This window comes from Callospermophilus lateralis, chromosome 3 (assembly GCF_048772815.1).
Source record: "Callospermophilus lateralis isolate mCalLat2 chromosome 3, mCalLat2.hap1, whole genome shotgun sequence".
NCBI classification, from domain to species: domain Eukaryota; kingdom Metazoa; phylum Chordata; class Mammalia; order Rodentia; family Sciuridae; genus Callospermophilus; species Callospermophilus lateralis.
The window spans coordinates 16,139,889-16,157,923 of record NC_135307.1 but is presented as its reverse complement, the minus strand read 5'-3'; the positions used below and the strand labels follow the sequence as shown (position 1 = coordinate 16,157,923).

The following is an 18,035-nucleotide window of genomic DNA, read 5'->3' as shown; positions in this document are numbered from 1 at the left end:
ATCTGATAAATCCCTGCTAAATGGTTTGTTCTGGGTCCTCTAAGCCTGGCTTCTCAACATGCAGTATAAAGAAGAACCATCCAGAGAGCTTGCTAAAATGCAGATGTCCAGGCAGCCCCACCAGAAATTCTCCTGTGCTAGGTCCAGGTTAAGGCCCCAAAATCTGCTTTTCTCATAAAAACTCGAGATTATTCTAAAACTGGTGGTCAGGGCCACATTTGGAGACACGTCGCTCCAGGCACTAGGAAGCAAGTACCAAGGTCTGTGACATCTCATCGGAGTTAAATTATCTTTCTGGTGCAATGTAAAAGATGGGCCTGAGGGGAGGCAGGAAAGCGGAGGCTGGAGGAGGCAGGAGGCTGTCACACCAGCCAGGGATCAAGACAGTCTGTGGCCGTGGAGCAGGAGAGGAGCGAATGGCTGCAGAGACATTTAGGAGTACGAATCAAGGAAACTTGTAACTGACTGGGTGCAGGGGTGAAGCATCAGGGATAACTCCAGAGTGTCCCCAAGTACCCAGCCTCACACTTTGTTGTGTGCCAGGCAGCACAGGGCACAAAATCGTCTACACACCCAGAACTCAATAACTTCGCTGAGCCAGGCGCGGTGGCTCATGCCTGTGATCCCAGCGGCTCTGGAGGCTGAGACAGGAGGATGGTGAGTTCAAAGGCAGCCTCAGCAAAAGTGAGGCGCTAAGCAACTCAGTGAGACCCTGTCTCTAAATAAAATACAAGATAGGGCTCGGGATGTGGCTTAGTGGTCGAACACCCCTGAGTTCAATTCCTGGTACCTCCCCCCACAAAAAAAAAAAAAAAATATATATATATATATATATATATATATATATATATATATATATATATATAAATAAATAAATAGCTTGGCTGAGTGAACATGGGAATGAATGAAATCATCTACTTGACCCTGTTTCCTACAGAATTGAAGAAGGGTGACCATTCCTGTGCTCACCTGTGATACCAAAGAGGAAAAGATATCATTGACCATTTCCAACAGGAAGAAGGGAAAATCCACTCCCACACCAAAATGCCAAGTCCAAAGGGCAGTGCCAGGGGTGTGGGCCACTCCTTTCTCATCTCTACAAACTGTGTAAGTGCTCTAGCCCCCTTAGGAGGTTCACAGGAACCAGCCCTGACAACTGAATACAATTAAAATAGGATTCATTCAATAAAAATAAGAACAAAACACTTAAAGTGAGAAATCAGCTTCAGCAAACTGTCTTTGGCTTGCTGGGGCATCAATCTGATCCAAGTTGATTTAACCTATGCAAAATCATTCAGGGATGGCTGTGGCCTTTTTCCCCATAAATTTCTGGGCAACAAGAACTTCTGCCATAGAGAAGAGGTGTCAAAAAGATCTCTAAGGCTTCAGGAAGAGTCACCTACCCCGTACTCAGCATACCATGCCTATGCTCAGAAATGTCGAAGGTGGTGCACGCCTGTAATCCCAGGGTCGAGAGGCTGAGGCAGGAGGACCGCCAAGTTCAAAGCCAGCCTCAGCAACTACGTGAGACCACAAGTCACACAAGGAGACCCTGTCTCTAGATAAGATCTTTAAAAAGGGCTGGGGATGCGGCTCAGTGTCTCTGAGTTCAATCCCTGGTACCCCAAAAAAAGGAATGTCTAAGGGTTCCCTGTGGCCTCTGGAGCCAAGTCGAGGCTTCCTGGCATGGCATTCAAGACCACCCGGTACAACCCAGCCTGCCTCCCTGATCTAGCTCCCTCTCTGCTCCACAGGAACCTCTGCTTCAGCCAACTGGGAGGAGGGGAAAGCAAAGAAGCCGCAGGTCCTGGCTCCATATCTGGCTGTACCCCCTCAGAGAGTCTTCAAACTTCATTCCCACCTGTGCCCAAGCCAACTCTAATGGCCTAAGGAACTACCTCCTTCCCTGTCACCAGCCCTGGTGACATCCTGACCATCCTGTCCATCCAGCTGGGGAAATTCTGTCTCCTATCTAGCACTGCTCCAGTGGCCCTGCTGTCCCTTAGGGATCATCTTCTCCTCTGGAGTTTCAAACCATTAATTCTGGCCACTGGTCCATTCCCCGGCAATTGGTCAATGCCCCTTTGTAGTCTTCCTGGTTTATTTTAATTTTTGCCCCATCTCCTCTACCAGAGCTGTGTGAGCTCTTTGTAGCTCCAGTCTCCAGCCTAATTACATTTTTCCCCGTTTTGAAAATATCAATGTCATGACATGGACTGGGACATAATGGTCACCAAGAACTATTATCCAATCTCTTGATCTTGAAAATTAGGACAACTTGTGTGAGATGGCCGGCATTTGTTTCTGTCTGGCCCTGGGAGCTGGGGTGCCCAATTTCTGGGACTCACTCAACCCTGGGATCGCAGGCGACTTGAGGGCAGCCAGCAGGAATAGTAGCCGCTAAAAGATGAGGGTTGCTTGTTTGGGGACTGCCACCCCAGATCCATGGAAATTAATTAAAGAAAGAGCAAGACATGATGGACAGGAGAAGGCACCAGCAGGAGTGCCCAGGTCAGGCTCCAAGTCCCCTGGCATGCTAACCCCCGCTACTAGGAGAAATACTCTAAAGACACACAAAGAAGAAAAAACAAAATCCTCAAAAGTTCCTGATTGCTTTTATTTCAGTTTAAAAAGATGGTTCTTAAAGATAAAAGGCACCACAGAGATAACTGTGCTGGGAAATACTTTGGGCCAAGCCTCAGGCCCACCCCGATGAAGGGATGCTCCCAGCAGCTAACTTGACCTGGGGAACCTCCCCCTTTTGCCCTGGGATGAACGTCCATCTCAGGCAGAGAAAGAGCCCTAGTGCCTGGGCTGACAATGCAGAGAGGACAGTGCAGGTTGTCACTGGACCCTGGGACAGTCACAGATCACAGAGGTCAGCACCCACCTCCAGCACAGGAAGCAACGGTGGAGGGGGCAGAAATCAAAAGCAAATGGAAGAAGCCAGGTACAGGGAGGAGACCGGAGCAGATCTCCAGAGAAGGGCAGGGTCGTACATCCACATGGCCAGAGGGACAGGGGAGCAGTTCCAATCACCAGAGACCTGGATGTGCTTTCTGGCTCTTCGTTGCTGGTCTGCTGGACTATGGTGTCCCTAGGACAAGTGCTCTTCTACTTCGACCAACAGGGGTGGCTTTCTTTTCCTTGCAACCAACCAAATATGCCCCGACTCTAGCATTCTCCCTTAAGGTAAGCTCGAAACACTCCACCAGGAGACTCCCCTCAGACTCTATTTCAACCGACAGCAACTACTTTTGTCTGATTTATTACTGCTGTAAGCCCTTCCTCTGGAAGGGGGAGGGGCGGCAATCCCTTTTAAAGCTGGACTGATTCTACGTGGCAGGGCCAGTGTGATTCTTCTAAAAAACGCATCTAGTTTGGTCAGCTTATCCATTCCCTGAAAGCCAGAGAGCTACCACATCAGTAACTCTGTTGCTAAGGCAACTGCTTACTTTCCATATCAGCTGCAAACGTGTTGCTATGGAGACACATATACAAGAAAAATTCTTCTCTCCAGCCAGGGACCAGATGGCAGGGAAATGGCAGAAGTCATGGGGTAGGGGCTCTGCTAAGTGGGATGTTCGCTGGAGTGCATCTCTCTCACCCCATCAGAGATGCAAGTGCCCTGAACACGCTCTGAAGTTGCATCCTCATTACGAAAAGCAAAGAAGTAAAACACAGGTTTGACTTCACCTTGTTTCTGAAGGAGAGGCAATCCTGAAATCCTCTTTAGTTTCCAGACCTATGTGCTAATGTGTCCCAGATTTATACCTCTGCCCCAACTTCTCTACTAAGCTTAAAACTCATATATCAAACTTTCAACCTGAAGGCTTCACTTAGATGTTTAAAAAAAAAAAAAAAAACACTCAAATTTAACAAAGTAGGAAGAGAATTTTTGCTCTAATTCCTACCCCACCTCCCAACCCAAATTTGTCCATACATCTTCATCTGCAACCTGATTCTGGATCAAGCCAGCATACGTGATTTCTTACCTGCACCAGTGGAATAAGCCTAAAAAAGGCTACTCCTTCAACACATCTCAGCTGGGCGTGGTGGTGCACGTCTGTGAGCCCAACTACGTGGGAGGTTGAGGCAGAAGGATTGCAAGTTCAAGGCCAGCCTCAGCAATTTAATGAGGCCCTAAGCAACTCAGTAAGACCCTGTCTCAAAATAAAAAGGGCTAGGGATGTAGATCAGTGGTAAAGCATCCCTGGGTTCAATCTCCAGTGCCAAGAATATTTAAAAAAAAAAAAAAAAAAAAAGACACAATAAAATGACTGAGTCATGGCACATGAAGCATGTGAGAGGCCCTGGGTTCAATCTCCAGCACCTCGAATGATAATTCAATTAATTAACTAATTGACAAGGGCTGAGTCTATATTTTTACTTGGCAAACTATTCTACCAGGCCTCAGAAGCACAGGGGTAAATGCCAGCTCTTACTTTATAGGATGGCATCTACGAAAGACTCAAAGAACTTGGCGTACAGCAAAGCATCCCAGAAGGACTCAGGTGACTCCCTGCCCCAGCTCCGTGACAGGTTGTGGGGGCTCTGACTCCCAGATTTCTTTCCCTCCACTGGAGCTCTGATGGGAGTCAGCGTCCACAGGACTTGGCTTTTCCTTCCAAACACAAAGTACATGCAAATGTTCTGCTAGCTGGGTGTTTTCTGTCTAATGGCATTAGCTAAGTCACTTATCAGTCTGGTCCCCAGAGGAGGACAGTCACGGCCTTCCAGAAGGCACTTCACAGAGCTCCAGTAAATGGAAGAAAACACTAAACACGATCTCTTGGGACCCAGAGGACATCCCACACCCCCGTGAGAGCAAAGGAAGGGAAGGAAGGGGACCCAGAGAGCCATTCCCCAGAGAAGCAGTACCATCCTCTGCTGGTATCCACTGCCTCCTGCTGAGTTCACAGCGAAGGTACTCAAGCAAGCACGCACACACTCAAAATCAAAGACCTCATTCTGTTCTTAGAACTGTCTGTAATCTTCATAGCAAACCATCAAGTTATTATTAAAAGAATAACTTTAGACACTACTCTCTCTTCAACCACATATTGCCTTGCTTTTCTTCTTATCACACTTGGCACAGACTACATCTTCACCTCTATCAAGCTAATGCTTTTGAAGATATTAAATGCAATTTAACCAGAATATCTTGAAGCAAAATGCTGGTTAACTGGGATGTTTAGAAAATGGGTCAGCATCTCGACTTTACTTAAGTTACTAGGGCAATTTACAGTTTTCCACTTGGCATCCTCACTCTTAACAAGTTCTCCGTCCTTATTTACCTAACTTTTCAAACACCATCTCTTCCTGCCTTGTCTCTGACACTGTTCCACCACATTACTGGGCCCACCAACCCTGGACTTGTAAGCATTTAGACCTTTGTGGCAGAATATCCCACGCTTAGCCAGGTGTGGTGGCACACGTGACTCAGGCTAAAGCAGCAAGATCACAAGTTCGAGGCCAGCCTGGGCAATTTAACAAGACCTGTCTCAAAATAAAAAGGGCTGGGAATGTATGTAGCTCAGTGATTCCATATCCCTGAGTTCAATCCCCAGGACTAAAGAAAAAAAACAAAACCCATGTTTACTTAATAACAAAACCAACTTTTAAATGGGGGTTGCAATGAATCCAGAGATGACTACATTTCCCAGCCTTCCTCATTGCTAAAAGAGATCATATAATCAGGTTCTAGTCAATGAAATAAAAGCAGAGTGTTGGGTTTCTGGGAAAGCCTCTTAACACTGCTATATGGGGAGGACCCCCACCTTGGTCTTTCCCTGCCTACCCCTTTCTGCTTTCTAAAATAAGAACATGCTAGTAGATGCCCTCTTGGGCCAAGAAAAGACTTTAGAATGGAAACCAGCAATGCACCAAAAATGGTAGAGCAGAAAGACGACAGACGGGATTCTGCTCAGTTCCTCACTTCTAGCTTGTTTAAAACGCAATCCTTTGGACTTTCTAAGACAAAACAGTCAAGCCTCATCCTAACTAATCCATTCTTGGAAGTCTCATTCCCACACCAAAACAATGCTCTGTGCACAATTTACTCCAACATTTCTACTTCTATCAGAAATACTCAAAACTTACACATTAAGGTACCTTCGGTCCCACATAAAGTCCAATACCAAGTGGGGGGAAAAACAAAAATTCTTGCCCACCATGTTTTATCTCAGCTTCAAATGCCTCTCCCTGGAGAGGGAAAGCCCCCCTGCTCACATCAGATGACACTGGTTACTCACTACTTAGGCACACATCTGGTACTTACAGTAATTTACCATTTATTCTTTTTATTTTTGGTCCTCGGGATTGAGCCCAGGGATGCTTGACCACTGAGCCACATCCCCAGCCCTTTTTTGTATTTATTAAGAGACAGGGTCTCTCTGAGTTGCTGAGGCTGGCTTTGAACTCGTGATCCTCCTGTCTCAACCCCCCCCCCCCCCGAGCGCAGCTGGGATTATGCCTGGCCTACCATTTATTCTCTTTTTTTTTTTTTTTTTTTTTTCTATAATGTTTTCTGTTTCTTTGGAATGAGAGCTACTAAAGTAAGACAGAATTTCACTTTTTTACTTTAACTTCAACATCCTCAAATAATTCCACTGAAAAATCAAATACTCAGAGGACCTCTGAAGTCCCCAAAATGGCATCTACCAAGATACCAAGGGCCTATTAACATGAAGGCATTGCAAAGAACAATTTGAATAAAGTCCGCAGTGTAAAAATGCAGTCCAGGGTAAAGTATCAAATAGGGCCAGGGGCTCCATCCTTACAGGGCTAATTAGAAGTATTCACTGAGAGAAACAGCAAATAAGTTAAAAGTGACAAAACCAAAACCTGTTAAAAAAAAGACCTGCCTAGCAAACAAGGTGGCATCAACATAAACACTCCATTAGCCTTTAAAATATCCATATTCATCTTCTGTTTCACATGGGTGGTAGACTTCTCCATGAAATGTGAAACTTTCACCTTTTTGCCAAGGCTTAAGAGCATTAAGATGACCTAGGGCTCAGAAAGGGAGTGGATTAAGGGCTGGGGTGTGGCTCAAGGGTACAGAGCCTGTATAGGATATACAGGGCCTGGGTTCCTTCCCCAACACTTCAAGGAAAAAGAAACCGAGTATGGATTAATTCAAATGCTCATGATTTGTGAATAAAGCAAAACCTGTGATCTCCTGTTTGAAAAATAGGAGGTCAGTGTGCCAGCTTCCTATATTATTTATGGCAGAGATTACCCCGCAGTTAAAGTGGTTTCAAAGGGAAATCCCAATGCCTCTTCAGCTCAACAGGGAAGGTTGGGAAAACAATCTGTTGGTTGGATCTGCAGGCAACCACTGATGAAGAGGCGTCTGGTAGACCTATTTAGATGCCACAAATCTCTGCCAAAGAGAACACACCAGTCCTCAATAGCTGAGGGGGGACAGACACATGCACTAATGGGGCATTGGGTTCCAGACGCATTGAATAGACCTTTATCAGGTTCACCAACATCTTTCCTAAGAAGTCACTGCAGAAAAGTAATGAGAGACGGGAAACATAATAAAAGGGGGACAGAGCACTGACATAAGGGAAAGTTTTGCTGGAGACAGTATGTGAGCTAGGAGGAGACTGGGTACAACTCGCTGGGTGGGGGGCTTTACAGGCAGCAGGCACAATGCTATTTTGTATCCTTTTAGCACTTATTATATTAGGGGCTTCAAAAAGCTTGTTGAATGAATAAATGTGCAGAAAAGCAATAAACAGTAGGAAAGAGCAGGACAGAAATGTGTCCCCCTCCAAGAAATCCGATGCCTGGAGGGATCAGGAAGGAGCAGGGTCTAGGAGGAGTCAATAGGCAGGACGGGCCAGGAACATAGACAAGGGAGGCGCAATGGCTTCTTGGGATCACAGAGGAAGTGGCTATGAAGTGGCCACCTATTCCAAAGTGGGTGACAGAGGGGCTCTATTTATTTCAGGCCCTGCAGAGATGCTGTTAAAGACTCAACCTTCTGAGGTGACACAGTGGACACAGATTACAGAAAGCAGCCCATCCACTGAGCACGGGGTACTACAGGTGAACAAGAGGCACCTATCTTCTGGCACTGCAACCTCTGACACTGTGCAAGGAACTGGGCTGTCACTGACCCCAGAACCACAGAAGCATCTTCTACACCTCATCACATCTTTGCATAATCTCGATTCTTAAGAATTCATTCATCAGGGACAGACTGTACTGTCTGATTTCAAAGAGAACTGTTTATCAAATAATAATAATAATAAGTTTCTTCTTTCTAAAAATGACTGCCAATTTAGATAAATATGTTGATCAGTGTCACAGGAAACACAGTCTGGATTCCAAGAGGCAATCAGAGGCCAGTGTGCATATGTGGGTACAGACACCAGGTGCTACCTCATTTTCAAACCTGCCTTTGAGGGCAGGAGATGTAGCTCAGTTGATAGAGTGCTTGCCTTGCATGCACAAGGACCTGGGTTCAAACCCCAGCACCACCAAAACCAAAAAAAAAACACCTGCCTTTGAATGCTGGGTGTGACAGAGCATGCACATAATCCCAACAACTCCAGAGGCTAAGAAAGACAGGAAGATTCCAAATTCAAAGGCAAGCCGTGCAATTTAGAGAATTTGTCTCAGACTATAAAACAACAAGGGTTCAATGAGCACCCAGTACAGGTGGGAAAAAAGAACTTCATCCACCAGGAAGAAGAGATGGTAACTGCTGCAGAGATCCTGCAAGTCAGGGGCTGGGACAGAGTCTGAAAACCAGGAGCCCAGAAGGCAACCATGTGCTCTGTTAAGGCAAGACCTTTGCACTTATTGACAAAGACAGAATTTGGCCCCATCTTAATAGTGTGAGTCTCTGCGCTTATTATATCTCCTCTATTTATTCTCTATATTTCTTGTCTATCCTGCACCTCCAGAGTTAATTTAGCATCTACTTGAGTTATTTTACTCCCCTATAGCCCAGATTCATAGCACACGAGAAGTATATAGAGATCACCTACAATGACCACTAAACAGAGAAGGTATACTCCAGCACCAAGGTTAAGATCATGCCCTACGCAACTGGAAGGAATTAGGAGGAACTCCTATTCTGCCACTCACCAGCTGCGTGACTTCCAGAAAGTCACTGAACCATTCAGAGCATAACCCCTCATCTACTCTAGGAAGGAAACCAACAGGACCTATTCACAGGGCATAATGAGGAAACAATGGGATGCTGCATGTGGAAAGCACAAAGCAAATGTTCCATGTGGGCCCACCACTGTCCAGAATACCAGTAGTCAGTCACAGGCCCTATTAAGAAAGTAGCTAGCATGCACGCCTGTAATCCCAGCAACTAAGGAGGCTGAAGCTGCCAACCTGGGCAACTTAGCAAGACCCTGTCTCAAACTTTTAAAAGGGCTGACATGTAGCTCAGCTCAGAGGTAGAATGCTTTTTTGCCTAATGGGTATGAGTGCTGGGTTCAAACCCAAGTACCCGCCCCAAAAAATGTAAAAATCTAAACTAAGCAAACAAAATCTTGGAATCCTCTCCCTACAAAAAAAAAATGCAATATGCAGTGCCATGTTGCATTGTTGACAATGATTCCAGTGGTCAGTCACCACAGCCTCTGACACCTAGACACCCAGGTTAAACTCCTGAGCAACTATCAACTCCTCTACTTCTACAGATGAGGAAACTAAGGCCCCAGGACAGCCAGATACCTCCAGCACCAAAACTAGAACCCGGAATTCCAGTTCAGCCCTCTTTCAGCCAAGTTGCCTATGTTTATAAGCTAAAAATGTATTCAAAAGGCGTACTGGTGCACATCTGTAACCCTAGCAGCTCGGGAGGCTGAGGCAGGAGAATTGCAAGTTCAAAGCCAGTCCGAGCAACTGTGAAGCAGTAAGCAACTCAGTGAGACCCTGTCTCTAAATAAAATACAAAATAGGGCTGGGGACGTGGCTCAGTAGTCAAGTGCCCCTGAATTCAATCCCCGGTACAAAAAATAAAAAAACATATTCAAAGCACTTGTCCCTATATAAGATGAACATACTTTTGTGCGGTGTTTCCTTTACAAAACTTCTGATGACAATAATGTTTTTTGTTAACACAGCAAGAGGGGAAGAAAAAAAAAAAACAACACAGAAACAGAAACACATAAACCTGAGCCATTATAATTCAGTGTATAAAAAATAAGTGTATTTTATTTCTCATTTATAAGTAGCCTAAGAGGTTGGTTCCTTCCAGTCCTAACCAAGACCTATATTTAGAAAGCAGAAAACATAATCCCACACTTTAAAATGGCCTTGATTGATTTCAGCGAAGCATATCAACAGGTGACACCATAAGATGAGAGGCAGACGTGGAACTTTACAGAGTCAAGAGTGGCTGACCTCACATGAACCCAGGGCTTGACCTCGGCATCCCCCGAGCAGGGCAACCAGGCTTCAGGACAGTCATGACACCATCTGTACATGACGTTCTTGGGGACGAGGGACCCAGAAGTCAGAATGTGATCCAGACTTTAGGGAGGGGTAGAGAAGCCAGTTAAATGAAATCACGAGGCCAAGTGAGGGATGTCTTTAACAAGGGCACGGAAAGGGGAGCAGGGGACAGCGGTGCTGGCCACTAAGAACCTTAAGGAAACATCGCAACCAAGTGCAACTCATAAACCGAGTCTGGACCCCAATTTAACAAACATTTTGTAAACAATCAGGGATATCTGAATATGGGTCTAGTATTAGGTGACATCAGAGAACTGGTACTTCTGCTCTGGGGACACAGGCAATGTGACTGTCTAAGAAATTATCAATTATTCATACACACACTAAAATATGTTGGAAAAAAATGACATGACATCTAGAATTTGCTTCAAAATATTTCAGCAGCAGCAGCGACAAAGAATAAATGAAGCAAGGCGGGTCCTCATTAACTGCTGAATCTGGATGAGGGTCACCGGGGTGATGAGTGCAGAGTCCCAGCACTCCCAACTTCTGTGTATGTTTAGAAATGTCCATGATTAAAAAGGTAAAAATAAAACTTTTATCTTTTGAAGTCTTTTAAGAGATTAAAAAATGAAAGCAAAACCGTCCTTTTTCTTTGATTTATTCATGAGAAAATGTTCTTGGTGAAACCTGAGCGCTGAAGAGAACCCAGAAGGACCCTGGTTCAGGGATTCTCAAACCTGGCTACACATCAGAAACGCCCACAAAACTTATCTCTACTACCAATTTTCCACAGCCTACCTCAAACTCAAACTCTCCATTTATCTCTGAGCAATGATCATTGTTTTTAAACACCATCAGAGATTCTGATGCAATCTAGTACCTTCCTACTCCAACAGCCCAGCCAAACAGTTGTTCAGCAGGGTACGGGTTCCAAGCCCTCAGGGACAAGATCACACAGGATTCCTCATTCTCACTGCCTAGGCCAAGCTTAACCAAGTTCTCCATTTAAGAAAAAAAGTGAACCAGGTGCGATGCCACACACCTGTAATCCCAGCAGCTTGGGAGGCAGAGGCAGGAGGATCGCAAGTTCAAAGCCAGCCTCAGCAACAGTGAGGCACTAAGCAACTCAGTGAGACCCTGTCTCTAAATAAAATACAAAATAGGGCCGGGGATGGGGCCCAGTAGTTCAGTTGAGTGCCTCTAACTTCAATCCCCAGTACCAAAAAAAAAAAAAAAAAAGTGAATGGCCAACTTGGTATAACTAACTTGCAAGGCACTGATGTTCATCTTCATTTAATGTATTTCTCACCAACATCTGAATGTATTTGTGTTGAGGTAGAAATTTACAGGAGGAGGGAGCCACCACCAAGTAAAAATTCCCCGGAAAAAAACAACAAGTGTACCTGTACGGCCCAATGGGCTCTCCCTGGGCAAACAATCAGGGGAATGCCTTTCCTTTTATTCAGCTAGCCCAGGGAAAAACCACAAGTGAACGGCCCGGGGCCAGTGCCCTGGAAGTACCTGGCTACATCTTAGCATACCTGGGTTACCTAAGCAAACCTGGCAGTTGTGCCTCTCATCAGCCACCAGCTGGCCCCAGGGTAACCCAAGAAAAGAGGAGAGAGGAAAAACACAACTCTAGCCTTGTTCTCACAGCATCACTAAGGCTGGGAACAAACTCCCAACCACAAAACTGACTGGCACTGATCAGAAACATGTCAATGCAGGTCAGCATGGGTAGGAAGCCAGCACTCAACATTTCACAAGATTAACAATCTCAAATCCTTAAAACCACGCCCTTTCAACAAACCCTATCTGCATTTATCCAGATTGACACCCCCGGAAAACAAGACTCCCAGAATCCAGTGCAGGGTGGGGTGGGTGGAGGTGGGGGTAGATGGGAGTTCCTCCAGGTGAGCTGTAACACACACCACCCAACACCAGCTTGAGGCTCCCAGGGCTCCACGATGAATAATCCTCACAGTCTGGCAGCTCACTTTGGAGTTGGTGTTTAACATTTCAGATTGTGCATTTGCTGAGTTACTTTTATGTGCACCCGCATTATGGCAAAATGCTGTAACTTGCAGAATCGTGTACACCAAGTTAAAAGCCCTGTCCACCGCTTTATCAGTGACAGAGGCTGAGGTCCTGATGGGCACTTCCTTCTCTACAGTCTAGGTCTGGAATTGCCTGCTCAGACCTTCCCCTTTTTTGCCATAAGGACCCACCAATAAGAAGCCTTTAGTTTCACAGGCTGGGTCTTTATAGGGAAGAGATAAGTTTCCTAAGTTTCTAGAATAACTTCAAGCACTCAACAGAGCGGAGTCCAGAGGCCTGTCTCCAAATGGCCAACCTGAAAAATGGAGGGAAGGCTTGGTAGCCCACACCTGTAATCCCAGCCACTCAGGAGGCTGAGGCAGGAGGATTGCAAACCCAAGGCCAGTCTAGGCAACTTAGCAAGACTCTGTCTCAAAAACTAACAAGTACTGAGGAAGCAGCTCAGTGGTACAGTGTAACTGGGTTCAATCCCCAGTTCCAAGAAGAAAAAAAAAGAAAGGGAAGGAGGAAATAGATAATGGAGGACAAGAGAGGGCTTCTCGGACCCGGGACTTCTCCTTCATTTAAACTCGCACACAGGTTGTTACAGCTACATAAAAATAAGGACCTGAGGAAGGAGAGCCCCGAAGACCAACGTTCACATCTGCACACTCCATCCCATCAGAGATCTGTGGCGAACACATCCTTCTTCTCCCCCTGACACCACCACTCCACCCCGCGTCCCTGTCCCCATCCCCACCTCACATACATTCTGGGGGAGCAGACACACGCGCCCAGCCTGAGCCAGCAGAACCCTGGCTGTCCCATCTCCTTATGCATAGTCTCCTTCCACGTCAAGGACAAGCGGAATATTCTCAGGCTCCAGATTCTACTTGAAACAAAAACATGTATCTGGAGAGAAAGACATGGAAGACCCCAACCCCGCACAGCCGCAGGCCCCATACTTGAACACGCATGAACAGCAGGACACCAGGGCTAGAAAGCATAGTGACATGAAACTGCGGACGAAACTTTTTCTGGCAATTTATTTTAACTGCGGCAACACGGCTTTCCAGAACACCAGGTCAGATCAGGTTTTATTTCTCCACTGGGTGGATCCTATCTCTGGCGCCACCTATTATATTCCTTACCAGAAAAGTAAAGCAACTTATTAAAATCGTCTTCTTTTAGCCAACCACGAAGCCCAAGCTAAGAATTTAAAGTCAAAATTCAACTGTTTTAAAAGTCCTTCTGTAATGGGACCCTTACCCTGAGCCAATTTTGCACAGTTTCAAAGTTGCCAAACTCCAGATTTCGTAAACATCCTCTGGCAACTCATGTCCCTGATTTGTCTTGGAGTATACAAGTACCTTCAAGTACCCTCCCAAGATCTCTTGATGTCCATTTATTCCAGAATCCTGAGGAGGTGGTCTTTTTTAATATTCAGAAAAAAAATAATTTTTCTCTAGACCTTGGTGGCCAATGTCCTCACAGTTAGAAACCTCATGGTCAGTGGGTGCACTTGGAATACAGATCTTTGTTTGAACTCTAGTGACCCATCCACACGAAGGGGCGACACTGAGAACCAGTTGGTTCTGGGACCCACGGCTGGGTATGAGAAAGGCCATCAGCGGGAACTTCTTGACAGCATGAAGACGAAAGAGTACATACATAACTCATAAGGTTAAGGGAACAGAAGTCGTCACCACGACCTAAATGAGCCAAAGTAAACAACAAACAAACAAACAAAAACAGGCATTTATAAACCCCTACACTTCAACGTGGGGGATATGGGCTGCTTTTCGGTGGAGAAAAAATATGTCATAAACTGGTTCCAGACACATGAGGCTTACCTGACTCCTCTCTTTGTCCACTTTCTTAAAACACTTATTCAATGACAAATTATGTCTCACTGAGTTTTTCCACCCAGTAGGTGCATTCGCAAAATACGGAAAATGTTCCAAGATCCAGTTGTAGATATCCTTCACTGGCAGGCGCTTGGTTGGAGAGTCCTCGATGGCCATAAATATGAGGCAGCTAAAGGAGTAGGGGGGCTTGCAGTTGGGGTTCTGCCTGGCATCATAGGGCATGTCAGAGTGGGCTGGGGATGGAGGGGTGTCGTCGTCCAGGTCCTGGACGGGGCTGACACTCCTGAGGACCGACTCCCCAAAGCTCTTCAGCAAGTTCTTGCTCTCATGCAGCCAGTTCAGGTTGGTCAGCTCTTCATCTTCCATGGTCCCCTCTTCTAATCGGATGTCAGGCAGAGAAAAGTCGAGGTCATCGTCTTCCTGAAGGGCCTTGGAGAAACCACTGCCCCGGTAACACTGACTCAGTCCACTGGACACACTAATTCCTGAGCTTTCTGGCTTCTTACTGGCAGGCATGACTGGACCCATTTACGTGAAGGCTCCTGGGAGAGAGAGCGCAAAGACAAGAGGCGTTGGTCAAGCTCAAAACACAAAGGCAGAGGAGGCCCTAATTCTCCCACTCCCTCAGCCTACCCCAGCCTCCTCTCTGGGGCCGGCTCCATAGGGACACCACCTCATGACTCCCACACTGAGCCACACAAACCCACAAACCCACCACACAGAGATACACTAGTAAGAAACATCAGTCCACCATTTCAACAGCAGGGTGACCTAATACCACTTAACCTCACTGAAAACATTTACACCATCTTTAAGGTGCAAATAAATCACCAAAAGGATAAGAAATTCACCATCTCCCTTAGACCTTCAAAGGCTCTCTCCATGTCCTGGGGGAAATCAATTATTACTTGGTATCCTGCCTTCTCCATAATACTCAAAAGTATAATATGGAAATTTCTTTGGAGCTTCATGATAAACTACAAAATAAGTACAAAGGAAAAAGGCTTTGTGCAATGTCTGTTTATTTTTCTAAAAAAAAAAAAAAAAAAGGAAAACACTTATAGCATTTATTTTATTTGTATTTATTTTATTATGTTTTTGAGATGAGATCTCACTATTTTGCCCAGGCTAGCCAGAGCATAGCTGGGATAACAGGTGTGCAGCCACTGCTCCCAGCTAAAATGAAAAATAAATAAATAAATATAAATTTAAGGGCAATTATTCAAGATTAAGTTCAGCCATTTCTATATAAAGATCATTACAAGGGTCTTGGAATTAAAACTGTGGCCCCAGGGACCATTGATTGGGTTCTTTTAACCAATTCCTCCCCCCCCCCCCACCAAAAGTCATGATCAAAAATTGCAAACTTTTCAAAGCCGGCCTCAGCAATTTTGCAAGGCCCTAAGCAACTTAATGAGACCCTGTCTCAAAATAAAACATAAAAAGGGCTAGGGGTGGAGGTTGGGGTGGGGGCTCAGTGGTTCAGCGCTTGCCTAGCACGTGTGAGGCACTGGGTTCAATTCTTAGCACCCCATATAAAAAGATAAAGGTCCATTGACAACTAAAAAATATGGGGGTGGGGGGGGCAGGTTAGAGGTATGGCTCAGTGGTTAAGCACCCCTGGGCTTAATCCCTGTTAGAAGGGGGGAAACAAAAAAACTGCAAACTTAATAACATTTGGCAAGTCAGAAGAGGATGGCAAGGATTTTGTGGATTTGAACTTGAGTATGAAGCACATTAAATTTTATTAGGACACCACACCCAGAATGCAAAAGCAAATGGTTTCAGACAAATAAGTGGGAATGAAAGATAAGCCATTAACTAAAATTGGAACTGGTTGTGGGGAAAAAAGTCAGGAAAGAGCAACTGGCAGCTTCAAGGCAGGAAGACAAATTCAACAAAAATTGTTACAGTATTCTATTCCCTCCCATCACCCGGAGCCCTCCCCATTTTAATCAGTGACCCAGAACAGGGAGTAAAATAATATCTGATGAGAAAAACAAATAAAGAGGTGGCAAATCACAAACAGAACAACGTCTACAGATAAAAAGTACATTCAACCCTCCAGTACTCCACCTAAGCTAGAACAGCAAATGTAACAAAAAGTCTTCCAGCCTCCCTTTGTACTGCGCAAACAATGTGCTTAGTTTATTAAGAAAAGTGTTTTAATTTTTTTTTTCCTCTTGAGTAAAAAGATCAAACAATTTACCTAGAAAAATGAATGAACACATCAAAAGCAGAGACAAAATTATTCTAAGCCTCTAAATGTCCATTCCCACCACATCTGAAATAACTGCTGCTTCAGCAGGGCAAGCTCTAGCTTGGGCTTCTAGAAAGGGAGAGATATGTGGGCAGCAAACCACCAGCCAAGGACACCAGTGAACTGCAACACTTTCCCTCTTCCCTGAGGTAGACAACCTGCTGGACAGGTGGGAGGGGCAGCTCTCTGGAACTGCTGCCAGATGCCCATCTCTAAGGAGAGAAAACTGCAACCAGGCATCACTGCCCAACCCAGGCAGGACAGACCAGATGCCTTGGGTTCCTCCACTGGAGTATTTCTTTCTGTCAAACAAGGGAGCTCCTCTGAGTTCTCCATGACACATGCTAAAGAAAAAAAAAAAAAAGCTAGTACCTCTAAGTCTGGGATATGACAGATTTCTGTCAGTTATTGCTCTTAACTTATTTATGAACCAATCAAAGCCAAGCTTGTCTCAAAAGTTTCCTCAGTCCCCATCAGAAAACGTCCTGATTTCCAGTATACCCACAGAGCAGACACAAAGGAGATCTACCCCAGCCACTGAAGTCAACTTTAGCTCCAAATGAAAGTTTTATGTCTCCTGAGCTTCCAAACAGGAAAATTATATCATGGCTGACAGTAAAGTAATTTAATTGCACTGTTGCTATGACAACACGCTGCTCTCTTTCTTTTTAATTTGCTTATTTGTCAGTAGCTTCCCAAAGGAACTAACACGCTATTCTCCATGTTTTCTTTTGTTTTAAACAAACACTGCAAGCAATGTGGTTATATTAGAAAAAAAAAAAAAGGTACTGTCGAAAAAAAGAGGGTTTGGGGGTTCATACCCCTGGATCATTTGTCTGCTTTGTGCTCCCCACAGACTCTCTGTTAACTGCATCCCAATAAATCTCTCATTTTATAGTAACAGTATGGATGGCTGCTGATCACTAGTTCGTGTTAAAAAAAAAAAAAAGAAAAAGAAAAAGAAAAGAAAAAACCCAGTTCCCAGAAACCACAGCTGAGGAGTTTTCCATTATTATACGCTACATAATCGCCAAATCTTTTTTTCCTCCTATTTTGTGGAGGGGGGGGGAGTCTGGATCATGTGAGCCCACAGTTAAGCAAACATTTTTAATCTGCTGCCAATAAGGTTGCTCACCAGATTCGCAAAGAGTTTTCACTAGTGACCTCCTTACAACTTTTTAGGCTTGTTATTGGTTACATTCCCTCTACAACACACACACACACACACACACACACACACACACACACACTTTTTGTATTTTGTTTCCTTTTTTACTTATTTTTTTTTTTTTTTAACGAAGAGAATGTAGCAGGAAAGCTGAGTTTCTTGCCTGGTATCAGAACGTCTCCAAAGAACTGACAAAGACGTTATGGCCCAGCTCTGAACAGATGTTCCATGTGAACTTTAAAAAGTTGAGAAATTCTTGCCGAGT

At 45.0% G+C, this 18,035-nt stretch overlaps 1 protein-coding gene across 6 annotated transcripts in view; it reads right to left on the bottom strand.

Annotated features, from left to right (window-relative positions):
• Nucleotides 1-18,035, bottom strand: part of Foxn3 (forkhead box N3) — a 379,981-nt gene that overhangs the window by 195,304 nt on the left and 166,642 nt on the right. For all 6 annotated transcript variants that reach the window (XM_077109127.1, XM_076849759.2, XM_076849763.2 and 3 more), the window contains one exon: nt 14,328-14,884. In XM_077109127.1, coding sequence (XP_076965242.1) covers nt 14,328-14,870 — 543 coding nt within the window. In that variant the 5' untranslated portion in view covers nt 14,871-14,884. The remainder of the gene's footprint in view (nt 1-14,327; nt 14,885-18,035) is intronic.